Source organism: Apis laboriosa, unplaced genomic scaffold (genome assembly GCF_014066325.1).
Source record: "Apis laboriosa isolate Shangri-la unplaced genomic scaffold, ASM1406632v1 scaffold122_cov146, whole genome shotgun sequence".
Lineage (NCBI taxonomy): Eukaryota > Metazoa > Arthropoda > Insecta > Hymenoptera > Apidae > Apis > Apis laboriosa.
Genome location: NW_025221084.1, coordinates 1678599 through 1691270, shown reverse-complemented (window position 1 = coordinate 1691270; position 12672 = coordinate 1678599). Strand labels below are relative to the sequence as shown.

General features: G+C 32.6%; 1 protein-coding gene across 4 annotated transcripts in view; it reads right to left on the bottom strand.

Annotated features, from left to right (window-relative positions):
* LOC122720277 overlaps positions 1-12672 on the bottom strand; it is a 513017-nt gene that overhangs the window by 175135 nt on the left and 325210 nt on the right. For all 4 annotated transcript variants that reach the window (XM_043946864.1, XM_043946863.1, XM_043946865.1 and 1 more), the window contains exon 5: positions 460-569. In XM_043946864.1, the coding sequence (XP_043802799.1) occupies positions 460-569 (110 nt within the window). The remainder of the gene's footprint in view (positions 1-459; positions 570-12672) is intronic.

Here is a 12672-nt window from a genome sequence, read left to right as displayed (position 1 = left end):
CACTTAATGATAAACTACAATAAAGAGATAATATAATGTTATTCAATGTTTATTAAAAAGAATCAATCTTCAGTCTCTTCACAATACATAATTTTATTTAATAAATTAAATACGATGTTTGCACAAAAGGATAAAAAAATATTTCTAATTCGAATTAAAGCGTATATTTTAACTCATGTATGCAGTATTCAAAAATCAATCAATGTAAATGATAATCTTTAAAAATTGATTCTACAATCTCTTTATCATTTAAATCAATCAAGTATTATTATTCAAATAGTTATTTAATCAATATATCAAATTTAAACAATAAATCTAAACAAAGAAATATAATTTACATTTATTAAATGCTTTATACGAAAATTTTCATAAGACAAAGAAAAAAAAAAGAATTAAACAAAATTACATTATTATTTTCGAATTTTCAATTGTACAATTTACGAGCAAAATAAAACCTACCTGGCACTGCTGTGGTCCCTGTCGGTTGGGCGACGAAGCCTTCGGTCTTGGTTTCTTCACCCCCAACTTTCCAGGATCCCCACCCCCAGGTCTCGATTCCTCGCTGCTACCTGAAACCAAAGAAGAGATCTATGAGCTGCTAACTTCCCCTCCCAACCGATATACATGCAAATCGAAACATGCCACTCAATGAAAATCCTACACACACGTGCACCACGCGCGGGCAAGAAACCGCTTCCCCTGTTCCCCACTGGTTGATCGATGACGAAACTATTGGCTGCACACGTCGAGGGGCCGATGTTTCGAGATTCTCGATCGAGAATTTCTTGCGACACCTAGAGATTTCGCTCTTATATATTACATTTTCCTCGTATCGATCGAACGTTCGATAAAGCGAGTGTTTCTTCGAAGACTTCGACTTATGGAAGATTGATTGCGTTCCTTTTTTGCGATCGGTGGGATATACTTAATGGCCGATTGGCCCGTCAACGTCGATCGATGAAGAAACGATCCAGAGTATCGATCCTGAGAAAAAAATGTCGAACATGTTTTAACTGCAAGCTGATATCTTTGAACTAAAAAAAAGGTTTTCTTCCTTTTTCGTATTTTTATTTTACCCGATATTCTTTGCTCTTTGATAATTTTAATCTTTCCCTTCTTCAAACTAGTGTGTTGATTCAAGATTCTTTTTACGTAAAGAATCGATTGAATTTGTTTAATATTCGTCAAATTGATATTGAATGCGTACTTGGGTTTCTTTATAATTATTTAATTATTTTCTGTCAGAAAAAATTTCATTCTAAAAATTGATTTCATTAAAAAAGGATGAAATTTGAAATTCAAGTAGATGTGACCTATTTATATCACTTTATTTGTATCACATTTTTCAATTTTTATCTATTATGTTTATTTTTAATCCAATTAAACTTAATTTATTTTTATCTATTATTATATATGAATTCTAAAAAATGGAGCAATTTAGAGATAAAACTGTGGAACACATTTATATAAATCCTCCCCAAAAATTTTTAGATATTCTTGTTTATAATAAAAATTCAATATTAAATTCAATAAATATTGAATTGGTTGTAGTTTCAAATCGTTAATATATTAACATCCATTAACAATTTTATTTTTTCAATTTTCACAATAATAAAAAATCTTTCAACCTCCATATCAGAAACGAATCTATAACATTTCCAAAGTACAAAAAAATCTAATTTATCAAGCCACACGTACTACATTTCCCTATCAACGCGATCCCCTCTTCGCAAAGAAGAAAACATCCCCTGTTCGCAAACAAGGGTTGATTCAGACATGATCGCCAGAAGAATATTTGCATAGAACGGCAACGAACCGCGAGATTCGCGAGTTAAACGCGAGTTTCCCTCGATTGTGTCCGTTCACGGGGGCCATTGTGCTCCCTCGACAATAATGACGCGATTCGGCCTCGAAAGGAGGGGGGATGGCCCGCCGCGAAGTGGAGTTTGCTCGAAGAAAGGGGAGCACAAAGTCCCTCGAGTCCGCGCGGACATTTTCAATTATTGCGGACACATCACAAAGAACAAAATGGAGAGGCCTTCCCTGACCGGAGATTGTGCTTGGCAAGCCTCATTTCCGGCCGAGGAGCGGCCCTCCCGATTTACTTTCAAGGAGAGATACGTTTTCCACCCCTCCCTTTCTTTCTCTCTCTTTCCCTCTCTCTTCGCTTCTTGGCCGTCGTTGCAACACCTGCGTTCATCTTCCTTCGTATTTGGCCAACTTCCTCTTCCATCCTTATTTCATGGCGAATCTAATTAATGGTTGTGCCGTGGACGACTATTGTGCCGGAATTCTACTAGGCACGGATCCTTCTACTTTATCTTTAGTTGCAGAGACAGAAGGAGAGAAAAGAGGAAAGATGGCTTTTCTTGTGTACAATTTAATTATCGCTGTACAGAAAAATCTAGAGATAAATACATCTTTGGATATGCTCGTTTTTTCTTTCTTTTTTCTTTTTTTAAGACAATAAAATAACGAAGAGGAAATGAAATAATGGTGATTGATAATAATGGAATAAGTGCAAGGATAATTGTAATTGGACGGATGTTTCGTTTCAAATTTTTGAGAAGTATTTATAAATTAGGATATTTAAAGAGTGTTTTAATAAATTTTCAATTATTGAGAATATTTATCTGATAATATTGTAGATTTTAAAGCTTAAAGAATTCTTATTTTTGTGTAAAAATTTATTTTTCACACGAATGTAACAAGCATATATAGTAGATTTCATTTCATGGCATTAAAATTAAATCTACAATGAAATTTAATCGAGTAAAAATAAAGATATGAAATATATGTAACGTTTTATATTTATTTTAAGATAAAAAAATATAGATTATACGTTTATAAATAATTTTATGACATTAAAAAATCATGCATATCAAAATTAAAAAAATTATAAATTATTAAACTTATAAAAATATGAAATATATCTACAACTACAACTTTAACATTCTAAAATAGCATAACTAAAGATTTAAATACACCTTTTTTCCCCTGATTATCTAGAATGCATATTCGTACATCCTATACTTAAAGAGTTAAATTGATAAAGATTCAAAAGAAGAAAAGAATCTCACGATCTTCCAACAATCATCCACTGCCAATCCATTTCTCGTTCACTCGAACGCAAACATACATTCACGGATACTCCTCTCAGTTCCACGAGAAGGGGTTGAATCGTTTCCTCGCGAAACTTTCTACCCCTAAAATAAAATAAAAGATCGTCCAAGTACGCTTAAAGTACACGCGCTCCATCCGCCTCCCCCATGGAAAACTTTTTTTCTCGATCTCCGTTTCCGGAAGTGGCGCGATGACGGGGGTAAACAAGTCGCTTTTCATCACCTTCGACGTATTTACCGGAAGGAGCCATCGCGCGCGCGCGGGCAGAAGATAAATGTGTACGTAGCGAACTTTAATAATTTTGTCTTCTTGGAAGGAGTCTCTCCTCCTCCTCCTCCTCCTCCTCCTCCTCCTCCTTCCATTCGAAGTAGACGACGTCTGGTGACGTCGAATCCACCGTTAATAGATTCCTCTTTCCTCGCGGCGCAGCCACGGTTTCATCCGGGCCGCAATTTAATAAATCAACGGCCCTGTCTTTGATGCGGCGCATACCGAGCGAATTTGATAAACGAGCCGCGCCTCGCGTCCTCCGCGAGTAATTCGCTCGACCGAAGCTGAATTCGGCGCCGACGCCGCGGAATTTTCATCCCCCGGCGAGCGCCGCTCCCTTCCACGATCCACCAACCTCAATTATAGTTCGTTTGAGCGAGACGCGGGAAGGGAGGAACAACTTTCGATCGTTGATAGATGTATGAATTCGCGCTTCTGATTGATGATTTGATGAAAGGGGGGAGAAGAATAAGGTATTTTTTGGGTACGGAGTTTAAAGAAACGAATTATATATTATCGAATTGTGCTTCTTTGCGTAGAAAATTATATACAAATTTAATTTCAAGGATTAATATATTTTCTTTCGCCTGAAAAAGTTCTTGCAAGAATAAAAAATATCATTTTCTATAAAACGTAATGAATTATTCAAAAAAATTATCAAATAATGTCAAAATATCTTCATTAGCAAAGTATTGAAAAGAAAAATACTCATCCTTTTTATCACAATCCTTTTATCAGAGTCGATGACTTATTTACCAACTGACTCAAGTTCTACTAAATCATTTCGACCCTTCCAAAATTCGAACGAAATATTAAATATAAATTTATTTATCGGCTATCGACGAGTTAAATCTTCATTAACAAAGTATTGAAAAGAAAAATACTCATCCTTTTTATCACAGAGTCGATGACTTATTTATCAACTGACTCAAATTCTACCAAATCATTTCGACCCTTCCAAAATTCGAACAAAATATCATATCAAATATTAAATTTATTTATCGGGTATACGGACCATACGCCTGCCATTTTCCATTTTCTAACGATTCCCCAAAATTCCATCGAATTCCGTCGCCCGTTCAAGAAATACCGGCTCGGTATTTAATTCGCGAGCGCGTCGAGCAATTTGGCGCGGAGCCGCGGGATCGTGGAGGATCGCGCAAACATAACGCCTCCATGATCGTTGGGTTTAACGTGTGCACGCGTAAACCGGGCGCAGAAGGTGTCAGCCGCATCCACGGGTGGTGGTGGGATGCGTTTGTAATTCCATTTACCACGTAAGTGGATGCTGCAACGCGCAGACAGCATGCTTAATAAAGTGTACTTAACCGAGTACGCGAGCAGAGGCTGGTACGCGACCTCGTCGCGATTGCATTCGCTCTTCAACGGTGTATACCCGAGGGCGAGGTGGAGCTTCGCCGTTTCCTCTCCTTGGCTTGTGGCTCGTGTCTCAGAAAGCGAGGCGTCACCACCACCACCATCGCCACGAGTAATAATATAATTGCGTCGCCGATCGTGGCAAACACGACTGATGTTATAAATGTTTCTTCAGGGAGGATTTCAATTATTGGGAGGATTTAGAAAGTTTCTATTTCCGCCTTAACCCTTTTGCTTCGATCTCCCTTCTGGCACTCCCAAAAATGTGCACAGTACTCGAGAAAGATCAGCGGCCGCGTTTACACAAATTTTTTTTTTTTGGTGATTTTTTTGAGAAATTTTATGAGAAACAAATGATGCTACATTTCTAGAGAAAGATAATTCCAATTGCTCGTCATATGTACAATACGCGGCACAATTTTATGCACTATAGTAAGTAGTAACGAAAGAGTTGAAACTTTCATCTGACTTAAGAAAGAAGATCCGTTAAGACATGTATCTTAATAAATTTTAAAGAAGAATTCTCTAAAAGAATTCGATTCAAAATTCGATCGTGTTTAATAACGAATCAGGCAAATTGACAAAATTTTCTCGCTCTTATTAAAAATTTGTAGTTCACAAATTCTCTCTTTCTCCGGCTACTATTCATTGGGGAACAACGGGGGGGAAACGAAACCGCAGGGAAACAAGAGAGGAAAGAAATAGAGAAAGAAAGAGGAAAAAAATCAATGTTCCACCAACTCCAAAAACTACTACCACGCAAACGTGTTTTCACCGTTAACCGCACGGTGGAGCGGAACCGTAATTTGGAGCATCTATCTTTTAATTGCTGTTCTTCGTTCCATTGCACCGTTAAAAGTTTAACGAGGGAGCCGCGATGCATTTTAATGGCCGGACCTGCGCTCGTCGCCCTGGGACCGTTAATTGGTAACGATATTCGAGCGGCTGTAATACATTCGCGATTTCGTCTCCCTCGGCGTTGTTTGGCCGGTCGCATTTCACTCGCGTCCCTTCGGGCTTACCCCTGTCTCAGAAACCGTCACTCCTCGGCTCGCCTTGCATAATTGCATCGCTAATTTTACTAGACAAATACACGGTTTCGTGGCCACGTATACTTAACAGGCCACCGAGGACGCGGCAATTGTACAACAGCTCAAAAACCGTTTAATATTCATACGGGCGGGTAACTCGGTGGCCGTTGCGATCAACTTGCGAGGATATCTCCAGATAGAATATGCTCCGAGATGTTTAGAGATGGCTCCTTCCTCGTATTAATCTCCCTTCCACCGTGTATATATTCAGCTTGAATGTATATCAAGATCATACTGTTAATTTTATTGTTAATATATACGTTTTTGTATTAATATGATATTACGTGTTGTTGGTATAGATTGTAAATTTTATATACATGTAAACTTACGCCATCTGTACGATTGATCGTATAACGAAATATAGGATATGTATATTTAAACATCGATGGGAAAAGGATTTATTTAATTGAACTTTATATATTGGAATTATATATTTCTTCATAATTTTGGTTTATTTGTTTCCAAATTACACAATAATATTAGTAAATTCTAATTCAGTGGCTAAGAAATATACAGGATGTTCCAAAATTGGAATTGGAATATTATTAAATATTATTATTGATTATAAATTCGACGTTTTAAAATATAAAAAAACAAATCATTTATTTATACGTATATCGAAACTTTGTTTAAAAAATGTAAAATAATTAAAATTGATGATTTAAATCGGACAATACGAATTTTTATTCAATATGAAAACAATAATTTCAATACGTGCCAACCTAATACGTCATTATATCGTTCACGAGAGAAGCCTCTAATTAAAGAGGAAGAGCGAAAAAAAACTTGTATTTTCCTCGCCGTGGTCTTAATTATCCGGCTCTTCGAGCATTTTACAGGCTATGCAAAACACCGTGATGGTCCACCACGCCGTGGCGCGGTATGCGACGACAATTTTTCACGTGTTCTACCGCATTAAGCCGCGACCTGCAAAAATGCAGGAACGCTGAAAATGCGCCAACCCTGCCCCCTCCGTGCAGCGGTCGAAATAAATAATGCATGAGAAATAATTGTCGGTGGTGGCCGGCCTCTCGCGAAGGCTTCATTTGTCGTTTCAAGTTTGTTTACGAATTCCAGGGAACAAAGAAGCGTAGACGAAATTGCCCCCATTGACGAATCCAATTTCCTCGTCTTCTATTTTCTTCGTTGTCGCTTGAAAAATTATGACGGAAATATTAACTTTTTCCGCCTATTTCTTCCGTTGAAATGGACGATGAATTTTTCGATGGAATTTTCGAGAATTTCAGACAGATTTTTTTTTAAATAAATTGAGAATATTGCGAAATTTAGAAACATGTAAAATAAAAATGCTATCAAAAGAAAGGAAAGTTGGAAAAAACGAATGATAATAAATTAGTGACAAATGAGAAAATTAAAGAAAAATTAGTTTAAAACCAACAATGCTGTTTTTATTATTTTTGTTATTATATTTGTTAGCTTAATGTATTTTTTATATACTTTTATTTTTGTATAATAAATTCTTTTTTTTTTAAAAAAATAATCTTTCTTTCCAAAAGAAAAATTTTATTTTGTTAATAATATAAATATTTTAATTTGCATCGCATTGGAGTCAATCAATCTGCATGACTTTTTCTTATTTTAGTCTGTGAAACTATCAAATATATATCTAATAATAATATTTGAATTTTATATAAAGTTATCTAAAGATAGATTACACTAAGTTTTGTTGTATTCCGCGTAAATTAATAAAATGAATGTAATTTTTTTTAATTAATCAAATTAATTAAAAAAGAACCGAAAAGAAAAAGTTCTACGTCAATCGAATATCGATATATTCAATTAATTAATATTAACTCTTACAATTCTACATATTTAACCGATGCAATTGTTTGTGCAAAAATTCTTTTAGTCCAACATCGATTACACGACGCCATCTTTTAAACTGAAAATGTTTCTGTTTAAAACCAATAGATGGTGCTAGGTTACACTCCTTTGACATTATCCAACTTTATTTGATCATTTCAAAAAACGTAATAAAAGTCACTAAAACTAACATTTAAATAAATTTTACATTCTTTCTCCCTTTTGCGATATTTCTGCATTACATGGACGTCGAGAGAGGGCAATTTTTAAGCCCTAAATTTTAACGACTGAAACGTTAAGTAATAGAGTGGAAAAATAGCAATAGCAGCGGGAAACTCGACGGGATAAAATATTGATTGAATTTATGCCGCACGAGGAAGAGCTAACAGAAGTCGTAGGAATAAACGGCGGACTTTTGAATAGATTCGTTGAAATTGTATCTGGCTCACGATGCCGCCGTTGAAATCGATTTTGGCTTCAGGGATTTAACATAGCAAGGCCAGCTCACTGCAGGGGACCACTGTCCGTCAGTGATCAGATTTAACGATAATGCCAGATAATTAGATTCCACCTCTAATTCCCGTTACCAATCAAGGAATTATCAGCGACTGGTAATTACTGGCCAAAATTACCTATTCTCTACAAATATCTCCATCTCTAGTCACCTCTTATCTCGTTCCCATTTCTGGTTGCTCATCCTTCGAGAAACGATTATTAAATTTTGAGATGAGCCATTTGTACTTGATTTTCCACGGAGAAAGAATTTTGGAATTTTTATAGAAATTTATGTACATACAAACATTATGATCCTTTAAGATTGATATTTTTCAATTGAAGAAAGTAAAAAATATTTAATTATATTCCTTTTCTAAGTTATTTTTTAATGAATTCCTGTTTGTGATCTACATTAAAAAGTTTTGTAAAATTAATACTGAATTCTGCATATTTTGTTAAATGGGTATATATATATATATTTTTAATATTATCATTAATTTTTAAAGTACAAACATGACAAATTATCATAGTGGAAAAATTTCAGAAATAAAAAACTTATAATTGTGACTTGTTCGAATAAAATCAAACAAATTTTGAAATTTATCTTAAATATGTCATTATATTGTTTAATCAAAATCTATTTTAATTTTCTTCATAAAAATATTCCCCGAAAAAAAGAATGTCGAACTTTGAAGTACTTTTTATTACAATTTTTGATAGAGATCAATTTTTAATTTCTTAAGAAAATAATTTTAACATTAGCATATATTGTAACATATTATAATTCGATAGAAGAGACATCTGTCGTTTCGTGAGATTTGTGCAATCAGATTAATAGCTAATGGATCGAATGGAGCCGTATCGAATGGATGTATTTACTTTGCATATATTCATATATATACTGTTACGCATCTATTGTTACATTCAATAAAGAAAACAAAATTTATGATTGGTTAAATTCTTCTAATATATTCGAGTACACTGGTCACTTTGAATTTTGAATTTCAAATTGACAATTAAAGAAGAAACTATGAGTTGAAGAAACGTCGATATTTCTTTACCTAGAAGTAGAAAAAGTCAACGATAACGTCGTCCGACGATAGATGGAAAGGAGAAAGAAACGGTTCATGCGTTACGTTCGTTTGATTCCGCCGCGAAAGGTCAACTGATTTTCCAGCTGAAATATGTTTCGACGTCAAACAGACAGATCTATAAATATCCGGCTTTCCAAATATCGATGATATTTACATTTCGTAGATTTGCACAATACGTGGACAATGAAAACAGCTCCCGTTTATAAATGTATCGCGAGAGAGGAACACGAAGTTTGTGTAACAAACAATATCATTATTGCAAACTTCGAATCACGACGTTGAAAAATCTTTTCCTCTTAATTTTTTTTAATATATATCCATCCTTCGAAAAATACATTATTTCGTTGAGAAAAGTGAAATTTTTGCGATAAGAATTTAGTAAAAAAAAAAAAAAAAAATCGAGGGGAAATGAACATTTCCCGAAAAATGTGAAAGATGAAAAAGAATTTTTCAATTTATATCTGATTTTCATTTTGCGATACGCAAGTACAAATATTTTCATTGGTATACAATTTTAGATTTTTCGTTACGTTTTTCGTTCTTATGAAAAATCAATATTTGCCAAAGAGAAGATTTACTTTGATTTTTGGCATCAAATTTGAATACGCGTGAATACACTTTAAAGTTTAAAGAATATTTCGAATGACTATACAGGGATACAGAGAAGATAGATCGAATTTTTTTTGATTGAGTGTCACTCAATTTCAATATCATAAAGATTCATGATTCCACTTTCGGAGTAAACTTTCCACTGGTGAAGAGTTTAAAACGATACATACGATATTCACGAAACATGAAAAACGTTAAACAGTAAAGAGAAAAATAAATACATGTAGAGAGTATTTGCAAATACTTCAAATGAGACCAGCAGCCTCATCGATACTGTAAAATAATCAGTGTAGTACGTTTGGTAAACTTCATCGTATCGATTAAACTTCCATAAAACTGTAGGAACGAAGGGCAGAAAGTTGCGGTTTCCTATACCATGATAAAAAAGAAGAAGAGAAAAAAAAAACAGGGAAGAGGAATAGAATAAAGTCCCCCAGTGAATGGATGTCGAAACGCAAAACTTGCGGGAATTTAATCCGCGTGAAAAGTTTTCTGGCGTGAATATAGCTGTACCTTTTACGAGAACCCATAAAAGGCTGCAGTGAACCTTAACTGCTGCATAATGAAAACGATGCGTAAACTGTGGAAAGAGGTTGTATACCGGGTCCCTTGACCTGTTTTCTGAACAGAAAAAACAACCCCTCTTGAAGCGTTCCTAAAAAGTATGAACAGATGTGTAAAGCGAAACGATTGGACGTAACAACATTGCAGCGTTTACTTTTACGATTACGATATTTTTAAGATATCGATAATAGGTTTCTTTTGTATCCTATTGTGTATTTGTTTATTGTGTTTTGTCCTGTGGATTGAAATACTTGATACTGAATTTTATATACTATGCAATTTTTTTTAAAAGAGATTGCAAATAAACATATTTTTAATTTTATATTATACACAGAATTAATAGATGCAGAATAGTTTACATTATTTGAAAATTGACGAAAATGAAGAAATTTATAGAATACGATGTTTCATAAATTATGATATTTTAGATAAGGAAGGTATAATGAAAATGATGGTGGAAGATGTATTGAAAATATCAAAGAAATATTTAAAAATTTAAAATTCAATAATTTGTAATAAATTATATTGAAATTATATTAAGAATTGGAACTTGTTTTATATCTTTTGAGAATAATAGAGAATGAAAATATAGAATGTTTAACCTGAAAAATTAAGTAATTGTTAATATTTTTTAAAATGCTACATATTATTATTATCATTACTATTATTATGTGTAATATCTATATATATCTATATAATATCTATATATGTCTAATAATAACAATTATATGAAAAATTTAAATTCACATTTGTCATTAATAAAAAGAATTCAAAAAAAGAAATGTAAAGAGAAGGAATTTTCAATATTTTCAATAATTTCAATAAACTTTAAAAATGAGAAATTTAGAATCTATTTTTACAAAAAATAATATGGTAAAGTTTGCTGTTTGTTTCATAAATATAATTTATAATTTATACAAACATTAATATTAGGTTCAATTTTGTCTCAAAATGTCACAGATTTCCATATTATTAATTCATATTATTATGTATAAAATTTTATGAGTAAATTTTTCTCAAATTTCAATTTCTTATTTATCTATCTTTCATTTCTTATTTCAATAATGATGAATGAATTTAAAATATCGAATAAATAAATAAAAAGTATAGAATGAATATTTATTTGAATTCTTTTCAAATATTAATTGTTTTGCTCGTCATACGCAATATCTTTTAAATATCTTTCTATAACTTTCAGGATTTAATAAACTGGATTATATCTTATACATATCTACATATCCAATTAAAATGCGAACAAAACATCGTTGATACGTGTACGTGAATATACGTGAAATGCAATATTCAGAAAGGAGAGAACGATATAAAGGTTTCAATCGACGAGTGTATTTGGCTTGCACGAAGTTTTCCGTAAAATTTGTAATAGAGTGATAAAAAATAAGCTATAGAACGTAAATTTTGATTAGTCCACAGAAAATATCACGTGTCACTGAAGTCGAAATTAATCATTTCGTGATACACATTGAAAAGAAGAACCTATTCGTATTTTTATAACTGTACGAACTTGATACTGTAACTGTGAAATGGATTGCGAAATAGAAGGAATGTGAAAATATAGATAGAGAAAAATATAGTGAATATGCATAAAAGGGAAATTTTTAATTTTTAAAAATCGAAAATTTTAAATATAACACAACTAGTTTTATATATCATTCAATGATTGCAAATAGCCACGAGATTTCACAAAGACTTTTAACAAAGATAAAATATAATAGAATTTTAAATAATCAATGTTGAAAATAGAATGAATCAAAATTCACTTTTATAATTTTATAATTTATAATTTTCAAATATTTTGATTAACTCTTAATCTGATATTAAGATTTTACTCATAACTTCAAATCTTTATTACTTTTTCCTTTTATAACAGAAACTTGCAAAAACAAAATTTATCATTTACAAAAACTATTTTCAACGATAAATAACGAAAAAAGAATAAATTTCTTTGAATAAATACGTTTCAAAAATATAAAACAATTTTGATTAACTGAAGATTATTCCTGAGGTAATTTTAAGCAAAATTTCCTATGCAAAAACTTTCATTTCAACTTTGTCATACGAGTTATTAATAAAAAACACTGGCCAATCACAGAGCACACGATGATACCGTTAGATATGTACTGATTTCGAACAAGATCAAGCAACATATATCGAAGAAAGTGAATATTAAATATAATAAATATTTTTTTATTGTTAGAAATGTAGAT